This window comes from Poromitra crassiceps (assembly GCF_964638095.1).
Source record: "Poromitra crassiceps genome assembly, chromosome: 6".
Classification (NCBI taxonomy): domain Eukaryota; kingdom Metazoa; phylum Chordata; class Actinopteri; order Beryciformes; family Melamphaidae; genus Poromitra; species Poromitra crassiceps.
This window is the reverse complement of record NC_139627.1, coordinates 38,167,241-38,185,399: the sequence shown is the minus strand read 5'-3', so window position 1 is coordinate 38,185,399 and position 18,159 is coordinate 38,167,241. Positions and strand designations below refer to the sequence as shown.

General features: G+C 44.1%; 1 protein-coding gene across 1 annotated transcript in view; it reads right to left on the bottom strand.

Moving 5' to 3' along the window:
- Window positions 1–17,776, bottom strand: part of tmtops2b (teleost multiple tissue opsin 2b) — a gene marked incomplete at both ends in the record, with an annotated part of 36,852 nt that extends 19,076 nt beyond the window's left edge. Inside the window, one exon of the mRNA XM_083638219.1 lies at window positions 17,476–17,776. Within this exon, the coding sequence (XP_083494345.1) occupies window positions 17,476–17,776 (301 nt within the window). The remainder of the gene's footprint in view (window positions 1–17,475) is intronic.
- Window positions 17,777–18,159: the final 383 nt, after the last annotated feature.

Sequence of the window (18,159 nt, the reverse complement as noted above, 5' to 3'; positions counted from 1 at the left end):
CATTATAAGCTGCCCTTTGTTTACCAACACTGATCCCTCCTATATGTAATGCTATGCTAGAGCTTAACATCTCATCAACACATTGCTGGTGTCAATTCATCGTGAAACCATTTATATCTGTCTGAGCTAATACAACTAAAATGACAAACGCGATAAGCGTATCACTGATGAACATGAGTCAGACTTTGGTTTTTACTCTCATTCATCATAGCAACAGTACAGGTGCTTCGCTGCATGCCAAGACATGGGATAGAGAGGGTGGGGGGCTTAATAAGGTTGCAGGCTGAAGCCACTCCCACGGCATCCGCCATCCGCTCCTGATGAAAAACCTAAAGCTGGCCGAGGTGCTGCATCCGTCTGTCAGCAGCTGTTTTTATGCCTCTGTGTCACTCATTGCCATTCTCAGCATAGCCACACGAGACCAGCAGATATTCCTTTTCTTGGTTTGTTGCCCCAATCACATGAGCCTATAATTGATGTCTTCAGTCAAGGCTAAAGCTTCCCTACAGTGCCTATTAGATATCAGTGTTTCCCTTACCATTCTACAGGCCTGGCAGGCCCGCCAGGCCAACAGCGCCCCCGCTGTTTTTCTTTGCTCTCCCAAACATTTCAATAAACCTTTATGCCATATTATTACAATAAAACAATACTGGTGTTGACAGTGTTGACAGTAACAGCAGATGCCAAATCATTCAAAATAATAAGCATTTTGCTTTTAGGAGCATTGTGCCAGCGTGCAGCGCTGTTCCAAAACCTGTCAACGTGTGTCGTTGGCTGGGAAACGCACATCCCATAATACAACTGTTTGCATCGCATCCCATAATAGTATGATGATACTTGGGATGCCATTGCCAACATAGATGTGAACACAGGTTAGCTAAAAGTTTAGCGTCGCCCACCGTTGCGGTCGGGGTATGTTTCGAAATCCCTCCAGGCCTGAAAAGTTTTCTAGGGGAAACACTGGATATGCATATCTCACATTTACAATCAAGTATTAATCGACCTCCAACCTTTAGAGGGTTGTGATGCTTAAACTCGTGTTTAAACATGTGCAGTGTGTGGAAAATGACATAACCACTACAAATACCTCGTGTAAAGGCTAGGTGTAGGACACGCCCCTCTCAACACAATCAATCCACATCTTCCACAAGTCGCAGCGGAGACTAAAGACACACCTCTTCAGGTTACACCTGGTCCCTTTTTGAACTAACCCTTCCTGAACTAATCTTCTCTTACCATTCTAAATAAATAAATAAATGAATGAATAAATACATAAATAAAGATCAACAAATGCTACTTAAGAATCGTAGCTGTTGAAGACTGTGATGCACAGTTGGTTTCACTACTGGAGACAAAATGTAGCCTACTATTGTAAGTTGCTTTGGAGACAAGTGTCTGTTAAATGCAGCAACTGCTAAATTATGTAATGTAATGTAATATAATGGCGGAATTAGCACCTCGGTGCTTCAGAGACAAAATGCTGATTTGTATGTAGAAGAGAACACTCTAATGAGATCAGAGTAGATAAGATGCACCGTGAAATTTGAATAAACATGGAATTAACATAATTAATTTTTCCTTTCTTATTGAGACATGGAAAATGGTCAAAATCTAAATTGAGGAATGAAAAACAGTAAAAGAATTGAAAATTAAAGCTGAAAATCAATTTTCAAACAGAATCGAAAAACACAAAAACAATCAAAGTCTGACCCCATTTTTCATTTTGGCCATTCCCTTTTTATCATTATTAATTTTGGATTGGAAAAATGCAAAATTAACATTGAAAAGTAAAATTCAAAGTTAAAAATACAAAATTGAAAATTGAAAATTGAAAAATAGAAGTCACGTGACCATTTCAGGGTACGCCCACATTTCAAGGTATGCCCATACGTTTTTCATTCTTCAATTTAGATTTTTGACCATTTTCCATGTCTCAATAAGAAAGGAAAAATTAATTATACTTTAGTACCCTGATCCTTCAGGCTATGACTCATCCTGCTGGTCTCCATCATCTTCTTCTGTTCCTTAAGAAGACAAGAGGTAAATTGACAAATCTGAACAAATCTATAGACCCAAAACAAAAATGTATGAATGAGAGAAGACACTGAGGCCGTCGTGTGACTGGATGATTCATTGCACTCAGTCCTTGTTTAAGACTAGCCAAAGTATAGCCCAACACTGAGTGATCAATCATGGCACATGCACGCATGCACGCACGCCATAGCACCGTGAGTTCAGGCTCTGCTGGGTGGAAGCAGCGTCTCCCCTGCTCTCATGTATCTTATCTGGAGGAAGGATAGGAGGCTGGGTATGGTGGGGGAGACTGAGATTTATGGAGAAAATATATTATCTGAGCGAGTCAGACTCAGAAAAGCCTTTTTGCTGCAATGGCCGGGCTGTTTAACCAAAGTAGCCTGCAATATTCACACACGTTTAAGCTTGGCATGCGTCATTGGGCATGAGAAACTGGCGTTGTAATATTCTTTTAATGGGACCATTGCAGGGAGAGGACAAGGTCTACTATGCAAGAGTGCTGTGTGTTTGCCAACACGTATGGTCATGGCATACATGCATGCATACATTGTATGCTATGTAACATGTGGACAGATTTATTCAAGGCATATTGTTGTTGGGTGGTGCCTTGGGATTGAGAGGTCAAGAATGGGGCGGCTTTAGCTCAGGAGGTAGAGCGGGTCGGCCAATGACGCAAGGGTTGGCGGTTCGATCCCCGCTCCCTCCCAGCTGCTGTCGCTGTGTCCTTGGGCAAGACACTTAACCCTCCTTGCCTCGTATGATTGGTATGAATGTAGACATGAATGATGGTGGTCGGAGAAAAGTGATATATAATAGAAAGTGATAATGGGAGACTACAGGTGGGAGTAAAATTAACTGCCCTCTCGCTGATCTCTCCATCTCCATTGACAATACCACTGTACTTCCCTCCCAAACAGCTAAAAACCTTGGGGTGATCCTTGACAACCAGCTGTCTTGCTCAGCCAACATAGCTGCGACAGCACGCTCCTGTAGGTTCTCCCTCTACAACACCCGCAAAATCCGTCCCTTTCTCACAAGAGAAGCGACTCAACTCCTGGTCCAGTCACTTATCATCTCTCGCCTCGACTACTGCAACGTGCTCCTGGCCGGCCTACCTGCCACCGACATCCGACCGCTTCAGCTCATTCAGAACGCTGCAGCCCGTCTGGTATTCAACCAACCCAAATTCTCTCATGTCACTCCCCTCTTCCAAGACCTCCACTGGCTTCCCATCTCGGCACGCATCAAATTCAAGACACTGGTACTGGCCTACAGGGCAGTACACCAGTCAGCTCCCCTGTACCTGCAATCTATGGTCAGGTTCCAAACCTCTCAGCGCTCCCTTCGCTCCTCCACCAGTGCAGGACGCCTCGCCCCTCCCTCGCTTCGGGGGCTCAAAAGTCGCTCATCCCGATCTCGACTCTTCTCGTCCCTGGCACCTCAATGGTGGAACGAGCTTCCACCTTCGGTCAGGACAGCTGAATCACTGCCGATCTTTCGGAAAAGACTAAAGACACACCTTTTCAGGCTCCATCTGGGCCCTTCTTGATCTAACTTCTTTCTCTATCTTTCGAAAAAAAGAAAAAAAGAAAAAAAAAAAACTAACCTAAACTAAACTTGTACCACTGTTCCTTCAGAGGTTGTAGTTGTCATAGACTGTGTTGCATAGTTGATTGCTCTATTGCTGACAAAAATGTGTTATTGTAAGTCGCTTAGGATAAAAGCGTCTGCCAAATGATGTAATGTAATGTAATGTAATAAACTGTATTCAGGATAAGACGAATATATATATATATATATGTACAGGTATATATATATATGTATACACGCAAAGGTAGGAATGAGCGCTAGAAATATGTGTGCTTTGCGCGCTCATTTCTAGTACTATATATACTGTACGTATATATATTAGAGATGGGAATAGATTAATTTTTTAAATCTAGATTAATCTAGATTAATCCTGGTCATTAATCTAGATTAATCTAGATTAAAATGGGTCATTTGAAGTCTGTCGAAGCCATTCAAAATATGTGTGTGCACCCAGCGAGCATTTTTCGGTTGAAAAGACGTTTAAAAAACGTTTAGGGTCAACGTTGAAAAAACGTGCAAGGAAGGTTTGAAAGTGAAAGTTTTTTCACCCACTATTTGCAGACGTTTATTGAACGTTCAGATTTAGACCATATTTCACCAGCACGTCCAAGCCACTGCGCTCTGCGTCGTGAGCTATAGATTTTCTTATACTACACATAGAGCCGGGCATATATATACTCTATCTCGCACACAACTTAGACTACACACAATTGTCAACGATCGGGAGGGCAAGTTATTTTATGTGATGCGTACGAGACTATCATATTATGTAACAGACTAAAATTATGTTGTGTGTGTGTGCATCTGTAGTCTGTAGGCTGTACGGCTTCAGAGGTTAACTTCATTTAACACGAGAGACTCAGGGGGTACACAGAGCCTCGTATACAATAACATAGCTGCCCAGAGCACCTCGTTCCGCACTTGGTGCAGACCGGTGCAGACTTGCTTTGGTCTAGTCAGTCACGGTATAGCTAGCACGGTACTTGCGCATGCGCGTTGCTGCAGGAACTGAATTCATTATTTTATAGTATTGCGCTAAACTATTAACCATAGTTGTGTCCTGGAAGCTTTTTGCTGGCACCACATAGCCTATATAGTCCCATATTTATGATATTCCATGTGACATAAAATGCGTTGAAATGTAGTTTTCGTGTAGACGAGATTTCAACTCTCAGTTACACAATAAAATGGACAAATGCCAATTCACACACTATCAATATTGTCTCTATTCCAAACTACAACAAATGTTTTAACAATATGATGAACCAAATTGTGTTTTTTTACACGTTGACGTTGTAACCGCATTTTAGCCGGTTGAAAAGAGGGTGAAATTAGGTCTTAGACGTTCAAACCCAATATCACCCAGATTTAAACTAAAAATCAACGTTGAAAAAACGTTTTGTGCTCGCTGGGCAACATAAATAATGACTAGGAGTAAGTCCTTGTGAACAGGTTTCTGTTTATTCAATTCAACTTGAATAGCCAGTAGGCATTTAAAGGTAAGAAACCAGCAGGTTACACACATGGGTTGTCTTCATCTGGACAAAGTTCTATCCTGAACTACCTGGAATGAGATCACCGGGATCACTCGTGAATATTCATGAGTGTGGCTCCCGCACGTGAGAGAGGCTGGGAGGAGGAGAGAGAGAGCATGATGCCAGAGCCCGGCTAGCTGCATCTCTCATGCACAGCCGGCACGGAGCATCGGGAGCGTTTGGAAGCGTTTGAGGGCAAATCGGCTCACGACTCGTGCTATAGCCTACACGGTGCCACACGACAACGATGGACTGACGGAGGAGAGAGCAAAAGAGAGAGAGAGAGAGAGAGAGAGACAGAGAGAGGGAGACGGAGAGAGAGAGAGACGCCGCCGCCTCGTGTTTTTGAAGCATGCACATTATTTAGAGCAGATGACTGCCAGGTCAGTAGTGTAGGCCACTGGAAGATGACTAGAGAGCAGGTTCGGTTGTTCACGCCCCCCCACAGCAGCCAGGATGGGGGAGGCAGACATAAATGTCCGCGCTTACATACCTGTTCCATTCTAAAGTGATAATCATCATGGCCTGCTCAATATAAGTGGACCCTGCTACCAGACAACTTTGAGAATAGATTAACGGCGATAATTTTTTTATCGCGCGTTAAGAGTTTCGCGTTAACGCAGCCGTTAATGGCGTTAACGATCCCATCTATAATATATATATATATATATATATATATATATATATATATATATATATATATATATATATATATATATATATACGTGATATTTCTAGCGCTCATTCCTACCTTTGTGTGCTCATTTGTATTGCCGTGAGCTTCACGCTCAGCTAAGTTCAGCAATTGTGCACTGCGTGGAACCCCGCCACCTTATTATAGTAGTGATGTCTAGGAAGGAATCTAGTGTAGTGGGGCAAACTCAGCTTAACTCCTTTATGTAAAAATCTAATTAAAATCATAGTATACTTAACAGTAGTGTCAAACTTATCTAAGTTATAGGACATTTTTTCATGAAGCATAAATGAGCTGATATTTTGTTTATATTGCCTTATGGTCACTGACTAGAGATCATGGTTTACTTAGCTGGTTACACGCATATGCACATAAGCATGCAGTATGTATGCGCACAGATATGTATGCATGAATTACACGTATGCGCGCACACACACACACACACACACACACACACACACACACACACACACACACACACACACACACACACACACACACACACACACACACACACACACACACACACACACACACACACACACACTTTGAATGTCAAGCTGAGATGAAGCCAGTGTGTTTGGTTTACCGTACTGTAGAAAACTAAGCAGAAGAAGAAAGGGGGATAGACTAACAGAAAGGTTATCATGAATATTTCTAATCTGAACGCCCCAGTAAGAACCTGTGGCTGAGATGTGCCTTCTCCTTGCGTGTTTGCCTGAGATAAAGGTTGAGAGTGATATTCTGTGTTCTTCATGTGTTCTACACTGTTCAAGACACCTGCGGAATCCATTTGGTAGGCTATTGCTATTCTAACAGATGGATGCCTGTGTTAGCTGTACTTAGTATGTGGATCAAATGCTGTGCAGCAACACACTCTCTCTGGAACCCTGAAAAAGCTGATAAGCAAAACATTTATTCACACAAGGAAATGTATACGTACACACACACACACGCACGCACACGCACGCACGCACGCACGCACGCACTTCAATCATGAGAGACTCTTAATATAATTTTAACAAACTTTATTGAATCAGAATAGACGGTTTGAGTATGGCGTATGACTCCATGATGTGACGCTCCTCTTGCTTATGAGAGAGGGCGTCGGTGCTGTATGAGATAGGACATCCCCCCTAAGGGGATTTGTTTCCAACAGGAGTCATGACATTGGTGGTGATCTGGGGAGGTGGTGGGATGAAGCTTTTTGCTCTGGAGATGCTGGATGAATGCGTGATGCTGACACAAGGTGAGTGATGACTGCACAAGTGTGATTTAAGCTGTGGTGATGGGGGCTTTATATAGTACCAGGAGAAGGGCATTTATGATGTCATAACTGATGTCATTTATGATGTCATAACTGATGTAATTTGGGAGAAGGGCATTTATGATGTCATAACTGATGTCATTTATGATGTCATAACTGACGTCATTTATGATGTCATTTATGATGTCATAACTGATGTCATTTGGGACGTCATGGAGAAGGTGACGTCGGAGATGGTGACGTCATTTAGTGACGTCATTTGGGCTGAGGGGTATGACAGCATGGGGTGCTCTATTAATGCCTTATTTGGTCTTCCATGATTGAAATTCAGTCTACGACTACACTTCAATCATGAGAGACTCTTAATATAATTTTAACAAACTTTATTGAATCAGAATAGACGGTTTGAGTATGGCGTATGACTCCATGATGTGACGCTCCTCTTGCTTATGAGAGAGGGCGTCGGTGCTGTATGAGATAGGACATCCCCCAAAGGAATTTAAAGTTATTTCAGGAACTGGAAGAGTGAAAACGGGGGTCATGGAGCTCGCCTGGGGTATGCTTTAGTCAGGTCGTGGGCTGACAGGGGGAGAATTTATGCATGCCGGGAGATGAGGGGCTGACCGGGGTTTTTTAAGGCAAAGCGGGGATGCAAGGGAGTGGATGTGGATAGCCCGGGCACGGGCGCATTGAAGAGAAAAGGAGAGTTTGATCACCACCAACGAAGTGCTTTTTTTTGCCTCTTTAGTCATGGAAGGAGGGATCTTTGGGCTGATAATATGGCGTCTTGCTCTGGACGAATGTAGGATGCATAGACTGATGGGGACCAGCGCCCCAGTTGTTGAAGGGAGGCGGAGGACACCCCCTGCATGGCTGCTGATGTGGCTGCTCCGATCCTGAAGGAGTGACTGGAATGGTTCTCTGCAGGGATGTTGCATTTCTGGAGTGTGGTCTTGAAGTGAAGGATGAACCAGGATCTTGTCATGTGATGATGGGGAGAGATGAGGAAAAGGGGGCCAAGGGCTGATTGAGGTTTATGCAAATGCCGGAATGATGGGTTATGCAGATTGTCAGGACATTGGCTGACTTGTCAGGACGTGGGCTGACTGAGGTTTAAGCAGGATGCAGGGATAATGGGTTGAGCAAGTTGTCAGGATGTGGACTGACTTCTCAGGACGTGGGCTGACAGGTTTAAGCAGAATGCAGAGATAATGGGTTGAGCAAATTGTCAGGGCGGGGGCTGACTTGTCAGGACATGGGCTGACTGATGTTTAAGCAGAATGCAGGGATAATGGGTTGTGCAATTTGTCAGGACGTGGGCTGACTGAGGTTAAGCAATGGCAAGGACACTTATGGGGTTATATGCAAATTGCCCGGCATGGGCACCAAACGGGGATTGGGAGAGAAGACCACCACCAATGAAATGCATTAATACTTCCTACCAATCATGGAAGGAGGCATATTTGGGCTGATAATATAGCAGCTTGCTCTGGATGGATGTAGGACGCAAAGGCTGATGAAGACGGCAGCCCAGTTGTTGAAGGGAGGACCCCCCCAAAAGAAAAAAGGTCAGCGATGACCTGCATTTTTAAGGTCAGTAATGACCAAGGTCGCAACAACCTGCATGAGCATAGCCAGCAATGGCTAAAAGATGCAATATTTAACCTTTAGCATTATATTATTATAGCATGAAAATGTCTAAAAATGGGTAGACATAATGTTATATTCTTTAGTTGTGCACTTACTTTATCCCAAATTGTATGAGGCAAAGATTGGCTTGATATTTTTCTCATATCTGTTCTATTCCTAATAGATGCACGTTCTGATTTGTGCATTTTGACATTTGGAATATTAAAGGTGGGCTGACCATTGTTAATAAGTACGTTTTCCCCTTGGATTTGACTTTAAGTTGCGTGTCTATGTCTATTATGGGCCTTTTTCATTTGTTTTGACAGTCGTGTACTGTCACTTTGGGAGAGTTGCACCCGCACCCTCGGCTGAGCTGTTGTTGCTGTTGAGCTGTTTTTGATTAGTTTTGACGTCCAGCAGGAGGGGGAGCGGTGAATGTGCTGCATCTGTGAAAAGTTTTAAGTCGTCGGCAGACGAGACGATTTCGTCATAGGAAAATGAGATTCCGTTCCAATTTCCTAAGAGGTGTGCCCAGAATTTGAGATCGGCTCGGCCTCCCTCATTGAGGGTAACTGAGTCAAGGAGGCTGGGGACTGAAGATGCTAAATCGAGCAGCCTGGAAATGAATGACCTCCCTTGGGGAATAATGTGCATGGCAAAATTCAGGTGGCCGAGCAGAGACAGAAGGTCTCGTTTTGAAATGTGGCTGGCTGCTGAATAGGACTGGGCTATTTCGTGGATGCGAGACAATTTCTCGAGGGGGAGGGAGCTTGCATAAGCTTGGTGTCAAGATTAATGCACAGGAATTCGAGAGATGATTGCAGTTGGAACAATAAATCAGAGATAATATCACCTGAATAAACAAGCAAAATGTAGTCGACATTAACCCATGATGCTAACTATGATGAGCGTTGCTGCAGGTCTTAGGAATCTGCTAAGACCCATGTGATTGAGGCTTGTGAAGCCCGTATGACTGAGGCCACATAAATGGAGACAGCAGTGATTCAGGCCGTATGAATGGAGTCAGCAATGACTCAGGCCGTATGGAGTCAGCAATGACTCTGCTGTATGAATGGAGTCAGCAGTGATACAGGCCGTATGAATTGAGTCAGCAATGACTCGGGCCGTATGAATGGAGTCAGCAATGACCCTGCTGTATGAATGGAGTCAGCAATGACTCTGCAGTATGAATGGAGTCAGCAATGACTCTGCAGTATGAATGGAGTCAGCAATGACTCTGCCGTATGAATGGAGTCAGCAATGACCCAGGCCGCATGAATGAGTTGTTGTAATGAATGAGTTATTGTAACTCAGGTAGCCTGAATGGAGTCAGCATTGACTTAGGTGCTGAGAGACCGCATGAGCTTAGCCCTTTAATGATATGAATGACGAATGCATGAATGAGTTGTTGTAACTCAGGTAGCCTGAATGGAGTCAGCATTGACTTAGGTGCTGAGACCGCATGAGCTTAGCCCTTTAATGATATGAATGACAAATGCATGAATGAGTTGTTGTAACTCAGGTAGCCTGAAGGAGTCAGCATTGACTTAGGTGCTGAGACCGCATGAGCTTAGCCTGTAATGATATGAATGACAAAATTAATGCATGTGATTAGCATGACGAGCAGGAACTCCCAGCAGATTTCTAATTTAATCTAATTTAAATACCATGACCCGGAACGAGGAGTGCCGGGAAAGGGGAGCAGCCCCTTTTACACAGCCAGATGAAATCCCCCGAATGTTTAAGAGTGAAACAAAAATGACCTGGGTATTTATTAGGACCCCCGGGCGACTCCATCCGCAAGCCCCACTCATGGGACGGAGCGGGGAGGAAGCGCATTAAGCCCCCCACATCCCCCGGCGGGGAGTGTGAGTTGGACAGGCACCTGGAGGCGCACGGCAGAGGAGCCGGAGCAGGGCTCCCCGTACCGCACTTGTGGCACACGGTAGCACCGGAAAAATGTCTGAAACACTCTGTGCTAGCGATAATAATGACACATGAACCACCTGTTGCGTTTAAGAGTGAGAGTAAAATTACCTGGGTATTAAGACAGGATGGCGATTGCTCGCTTGACACATTGCAAATTACTGGTGTTGGTGGTTCTCTGCAGAACTTTTTATTCATTCCTGTGTTTTCTGCTTCAGCATCAAAATCAGGTTGTATGGCGATTGCTCGCTACATATATTTGGCTGTCGGTGTATTTTGCATTGGTTCAACTCACCATGAGCGATTTTGAGGATCTGTTCGATTCTGTAGTTAATACTACTAATATATGTCGCTTCACACCGCTGCTTCATTCAAGGCAATGTGTTCTGCTCAGTGCAGCTTTGCTAAATGTTATCATGCTGCAAGCCAAGGCAGGCTTACCTGCTAAATCATTGCAGTCTCCAACGGGGACAGAGTTGCTCAGGGATTGGCACCCGGCCTGGAATGACAGCAGCATTGCCGCAACGTTGACTGAAACCAGGGACTAAATGCATGTTTGATAATACCCGATTGGACACGGGAGAGGGAAGCGGCCGTATGCAACAGGGCAGAGTTGCTCAGGGATTGGCACCCGGCCTGCAATGAGTGCGGCGCACACACCTGGATTTTGAAGCGGGGCTGGCTGGGCTGATATTACGGAAGAGATGCCGGCTGAAAAGGGGGGATACAAGCCTGAAACCTGGGGCGGTGCTGATTGGGCTGCTGCTGTGGGGAGCGTGGGGCTCCCGAGCGTCCTCAGCCGGGCATCGATGAGGGACCCGACCAGTGATGAAATCGTTGCGATCAGGGGATCTTTGGCTCTTTTGCCGCGGCCACGGCCTCCGGAGTGCTACGCGGACTGAGATCCGGGCGAGACGACTTGGACCTCCGTGGCGCTGGATCTCCTTTTGCGGCTGCGGCCCCTGGTGAGAGGAGCGTCCCTTGTGACGCCGAAGATGAAGCCTGGGGATTGGAGATTTGCCCGGGGCTGGCCGGGGCGTTGATCGTGCTCTGGAGGAAGGCGTCCACGGCGGAGTTGACCCTTTGCTGCTCGTCTTCAGACTCAGACATGATGATGGACTGAATGAAGCTTTTTGCTCTGGAGATGCTGGATGAATGCGTGATGCTGACACAAGGTGAGTGATGACTGCACAAGTGTGATTTAAGCTGTGGTGATGGGGGCTTTATATAGTACCAGGAGAAGGGCATTTATGATGTCATAACTGATGTCATTTATGATGTCATAACTGATGTAATTTGGGAGAAGGGCATTTATGATGTCATAACTGATGTCATTTATGATGTCATAACTGACGTCATTTATGATGTCATTTATGATGTCATAACTGATGTCATTTGGGACGTCATGGAGAAGGTGACGTCGGAGATGGTGACGTCATTTAGTGACGTCATTTGGGCTGAGGGGTATGACAGCATGGGGTGCTCTATTAATGCCTTATTTGGTCTTCCATGATTGAAATTCAGTCTACGACTACACACACACACACACACACACACACACACACACACACACACACACACACACACACACACACACTGTACACACACACATGTGCACACAGACACAGACACACACACACTCACAGTTGAGAAGAAAATCTGATGCAGTTTCTTCTGAAATCTCTCTGGTCCTACACAAGACTAGGGATATAACCATATAGCATTTTAAGGTATACTGCGATATCAAGCAACCATGGTTATCAACCTAGCTTTGCCTCTAACACCATGCCCACGGTGATGTGTTGCGCAATATGCATGCCGCTGCATGCATGGCACTACAAATAACTCAGTTCATAATGGAGGATCCTTGTGTAAACATTCTCATTAGTTTCAGTTTCATTTCAATAAAGCCATATTTTTTGTCAAAGGAAAATACTTGTTTGTTTTTCCGATGTTATATGATATTTTGGTAGTTACAAAATGGCTCTCTCAATTCAAGCAATCCGATTGGCTCACAGCTGTGGTATATTTAGCGCACTAGGGTATTGGTCCCAAAGGAAGCACGACCCTTAGGTGTGGTATAATTAAGCAATATAGCATGAGAGCAAGTGTGTTGTGGCGAATATATCCCGCTGATAAGCTGTTATCCCACGAGGCCGCAGGCCGAGTGGGATAACAGCTTATCAGTGGGATATATGCCACAACACCACGCAGCTCGAGTTCTATATTGCTTTTATAAAACGGTTTCCAAGTATAATAATATAATAATAATAATACTATAAGTCCGACTGGCATGTTATTCTGATAGAGTCAGTTGAAACACTACTGTAAGGCGGGACCGCAAGAACATGCGGGTGATTTGATTGGATCGTTCTGGAGACTGAAGTTGACATTGGCCAATCCTGGCGCTTGCTGAGAAGCTGAGAGCTTTCTGGAAAGCCGACAGGCAGCTCGAGCGCAGCGCTGCATTCTCAGCGCTTGCTGAGAAGCTGAGTGCTTTCTGCAAAGCCCGACACCAACTAACGTTACCGGGTTAAATGCGGGGTTAACAGGCTTTTTTTTGCAAAGAAGACATTAGCCCGCATTTATTCTTGTACAAAACATAATTTTCTGCGAAGTATTAGTAAAGTTATAAGCGAAGATCGATTCACAAGGATCTGACAGCTGTCTCCACCATTTGTTTTTTTTTAGGTAACCAAAGGCTTTTAGTAAGAGAGTTGCCATGGCAACCAATAACCCATGGCCATGGGTTATTGGAGTGGGTTATTGGATTTATACAATGGCTGTGAACCAATCAGATTGCTTGATTTGAGAGAGCCGTTTTATAATAAGCATAATACCACGGCCTGCCGTGATCTATTGCTTAAATATACCGTACTGTACTGTGAAATTTCATATTGTCATATCTCTAGATAAGACCTAAGACTCGACCTCCTCTTATGTTTTTACTTCAATGTTTTAATTTTTTTAAGTGTTGAATGCCTAATGGAATGCAGCTGTGATCTTTTTGTCTTACCTTTGGAATGAAACACCATGATCACTATCTGAGATGTGTAAACAGTATGACCTTGCTGCTTTATAAAAGTGTTACCATGCAAAATCACTGCGGAAACAGTAGAGGAGTTTAAAAATACTTAGGAAGCTTTTTTGACTCCAATCTAAGTTTCACAGCCAACACAGAATACATCTTTAAAAAAGCAATGCACCGTCTGTACTAATCAGGAAATTGGATTCATACAAAATAAGCAAAGCTATTCTGGAGACTGTTAAAGTATTTTGACCTTTGACATGTGTACATGGTATTGGAATCTAGGAGCTAAGAACAGAAATAGACTGTCCCAAATTACAAACATGGCGAGTAAAATTATTGGGAAAGAACAAGAACAACTTGGATGTATTTATAAAACATGGGTGGCACGAAACACCAGACAAATTTGTTTGTGACCCTGTACATCCCCTTTTTAATGAGTTCACAAAACTGCCCTCGGGAAGACGCTACAGAGTTCCTGCAGCAACCAAGAATATCTAATAAATCTGCTAAATTCATAAATGTCATCCACATCAGAAGCATGTCCGTTATCGCTGTCTGTATTGTTGTCCTGTTCTATGTTGTATTACGTATCCTGTCATTCCCTGTGCTGTGTACTGTGTATTCTGGTGTTTGTTGCATCTACTGTACTTCTCATGTGTGCAAGCAAACCTGTGAAGCCAAAGACAAATGTCCACATTGTGGACAATAAAATTTAATTTAATTGAATGATGGGTTAAAGGAACAATATTCAATTGTTGAACTGTACTTTAAAATGACCATGATATTATCCGACATTTCGGAGACATGCTAAGTTGAAATACTAGCTTCTTACCTGCTACCTTATCTGTAAAAGGGAGACTCATGGGTACCCATAGAACCCATTCTCATTCAGATATCTCAAGGGGAGAGGTCAAGGGACCCCTTTGAAAATGGCCATGCCAGTATTTCCCTCACCAAAATTTTGCCTAACGTTGGAGCATTATTTAGCCCCCTTCCCGACAAGCTAGCATGACATGGCTGATACCTGGATGCCTTAAGCCCAATTTATGCTTTGTCTGCTGACACTTTTGAAACTGTCGCCGACAGAAATGAGGACTTGAGTCGACACTTTCAAGTGTCGGCGAGCAGTGTCTGCTACCTAGTGAAATGTCTAGTGTCGCTGACTACGTCATAGTATCGTGCAAGTCTGATTGGCTATATAGACGGCACGCGCTTGACTTCCTTGTTTTGGTTTTCACTTGATTGAAATGAATGAACGTGTCCCCGCTATTTTTATCAGCCTGTCCTTGATGTATGACTTCATGAAAATCACAAAGAACTTTGTGACCAATTTCCCAGAGAGAGAGGAGGAGTTGTGTGTCATTTATATGCGGCTGCAGGCTGCAGCCAAGTACATTACATCTTGCCTCTGAGGTGGTTTCACTGTGTATTCCATTCCCTCTCTTGCCTTGGATGCGTTCGGGTGTCACGTGACCGTTGAACCGAGGCGAACATTCACTGAAGTATAAATGCAACACTATGAGCGACACTTTCTTTTTCGTCTGCGACCACGTGCTGAGCGACACTTTCTAATAAGTATAAATTAAGCTTTAAGCCTCTGACAGACTGTGCGATTTTGGGCCGTCCCAGACGAAAGATGAGCAACGTGAGAAAAACGTGGAGATATCGTTGGTCTTGGCTTCAAAACGGTGGTCCTGCGTCGTGCAGTGAGAGAGGTTCAAAGACGGCCGTTGTGAAAGTCTTGCGACCAAAGATAGCCTAGGATGAATTCTGACAGTGTCAGAAATTTAGGGTGACAGGCAGCTACGACAACGTCTGATAATTCTGCATGATCATAGACGCTAAATGCTAGTAGACTAATAAATCGTTGACATTACCTCTCTGGCAAAATTGGCCATGACCGCGTCCACATTGTCCTCCTCTTCTTTGGATGTTGTTGCAAAGGCACCATTCTTTGCTAAGCTTTGTCAGTTCATTGTTGACATTTCTACCAGACAACTGTGGCGCAAATTGATTGATGCATAGCTGCAGCAACGTTTGATTAGTGACTGCTGTGTTGATGGAGAGACATGCGTTGTTGCCATTAGGTGTCATCATCGTACAGTACAGTACACACACGAAACCAAGATCAAACGTCACACAGGGTGGCTTGCAATAAACTTATAAGATTGCTAAAATCTTACAGTCTGTAGGCGGCTTTAGGTCTTCTAGTTTCATATGTTACCAGCCAGGCTCTTCACTCTAGCTCTAAAAATGGGCCTGCTTCAGCCTCTGAAACACAATAATGTCGGCCGTGGACGCCAGCGACCTCAGGATTTTGGGGTGAGTTTTGTGAGTTTGGGTCCCAAGGAGACACAAAATGTATCTTTTGGTTCCCAAGATGAAAAAGTTTGCGAACCCCTGCCCTACACTATGTTGCATTCAGGAAGAAAAGTGGAGGCACTAAAGTGGAAAGAGAGCGGCACATGTTGGCTATAGGACGAATCAGCGTGACGTCACTGCCACCCAAAAATGCGTAACCTCGCGGCAGTTAACTAGTATGAGTTGTGCCAAACAAATGTTAATATCTCAAAAAGTATACATCACATCGCTTATATTTTGACATTCTGGGTGAGAGCAGAATTAGCTCAAGAGTTTGATGTATAATATATGCATGTCATGTTAAAGTTGTGTGAACTGTCGCAGTTTTTAAATTGTAAACACGGTCAGCCGGCTAGTCAGATGCTCAAGCCTCCCAAAGCTCACGCTCCATAGGGTTCCATTGCCGTTGCCACCCAGTGACACGGTTTGTTTACCAAAATGCTGCTCGGCTGGCTTGAGGTGAAAGGTCAAACTGTGGTTCTAAATGTGCTGGCATTAACCATGTACATGTGCAGTCATGCATTAATTCAATTTGTGTTGTCTATTTTTATTTGTATGTATCTTGAGCTTTTTACTGTGCATGCTGAGCCCAGTGCAAGGAGCTCTTCCCATTCCAGCACCTACTGTATTTTGGACCTATTCTTGTTTTTAACCACATAGTGGTTCTCAGCTGACTATAGCCCCCTGCAGTTATAAGTTATGATAAAACTAGATACAGTATCAATATGTTTTGGGGTCTCTGAAAATTATATTACTGAACTTTATTTGAGAAATTATAGCCTAGCAGCACTAGTAAAAAAAAATCTATTGTCTCCGCAAATGAGAATTCTTGGTAAGTTGCTAAACAGTGAATCACACAGCAAATAATGTTTTAAATCGTTGAACTAATGGCCACTGATGCAGAGGAGAAATGCCATGCCCTGTAGGAACTAATTGACCTTTTTCACAGCAGCAATTTTGTGTTTTAGTCAGTTAGAATCGGCTGCACAAAATTACGTTTTCCTTAAAATGTTTAACATTATGGAGAATATTTAAGGGTGTTTTGTGCAGCCGATTCTATTTTATGGACACCTTAACTCTGACTCTAAGGGATATCTTAGCCTAAGGTGCTTTGTGCAACTGGGCACAGCACCGTAATTGAATTGTCATTATTTCAAATGAGGTGTTGGGGCCATCCCTGGCTAGTTCTCAAGCTGATACAAAGAAAACACATTAATCAAATCAAGATATGCGGTCAGACAGCACTCTTCATCGATGCATATTCCACTAAAAGGTAGCCTACCAGAGATGAATAGTGAAAGTGCTAATCTGGCACACATGGCACAACCATCAGTTTGTCAAACGTTCCACTTAAATAGTGTTTGATATAGGCTATCTGACTGTGGGTCTGCATCTGTCTGAAACTCACCAAAGCAGGAGTTGATGAAACCGTACCAGCTGCAGCCGAGGCGACCCAGGAGCCACTTCCCCCGAATACTGGAGGCGAAGCTGAGCGTGGTGCCGAACAGACACACCAGCATGTCGCTCACGCAAATGTTGAGCAGCAGCATGTTGACCGGGGTGCGCAGCGTCTTGAATTTGCAAAACAGAATTAGCACGACAAAGTTGTTCAGAAAGCCAAAAGTCATGATCAGTCCCAGCACCACGGACAGCACCACGAAGCCCGTCGGAGACAGAGTCTCCGTGGGCATGTCGTCCCATTCAGTCATCGCTCACGTTGAAGCTGGAAAACATCAGAAAACATCCAGCGCTCCAGTCATCCGAGCTCCACTTGTCTTCATCTGGAAAAGTGTTTTATTGGCGTCAGGGCTGGTGGCTCTGGTCACACCACCGACCGTACAGTTCCCAGTATAAAGCTTGTGTGTGAGGTTCAAGCCGATCACCTCGTATCCATACTTTTTGTCTTGGCGACGCGACATGCAACCTTGTGCGCGGTTTTCATAGCGCACACTACTCGGGCTGAGAGCGTGTAGCTGCCACGTCGTACCAAGAGAAACAACTCGAGTTAAGCCATTAGCACCATAAATGCATAGCTAGTGGTCTTAATAGTGCGGATTATGTCGGAGGTCAGGTTTCTGAAACAACAGTCTTG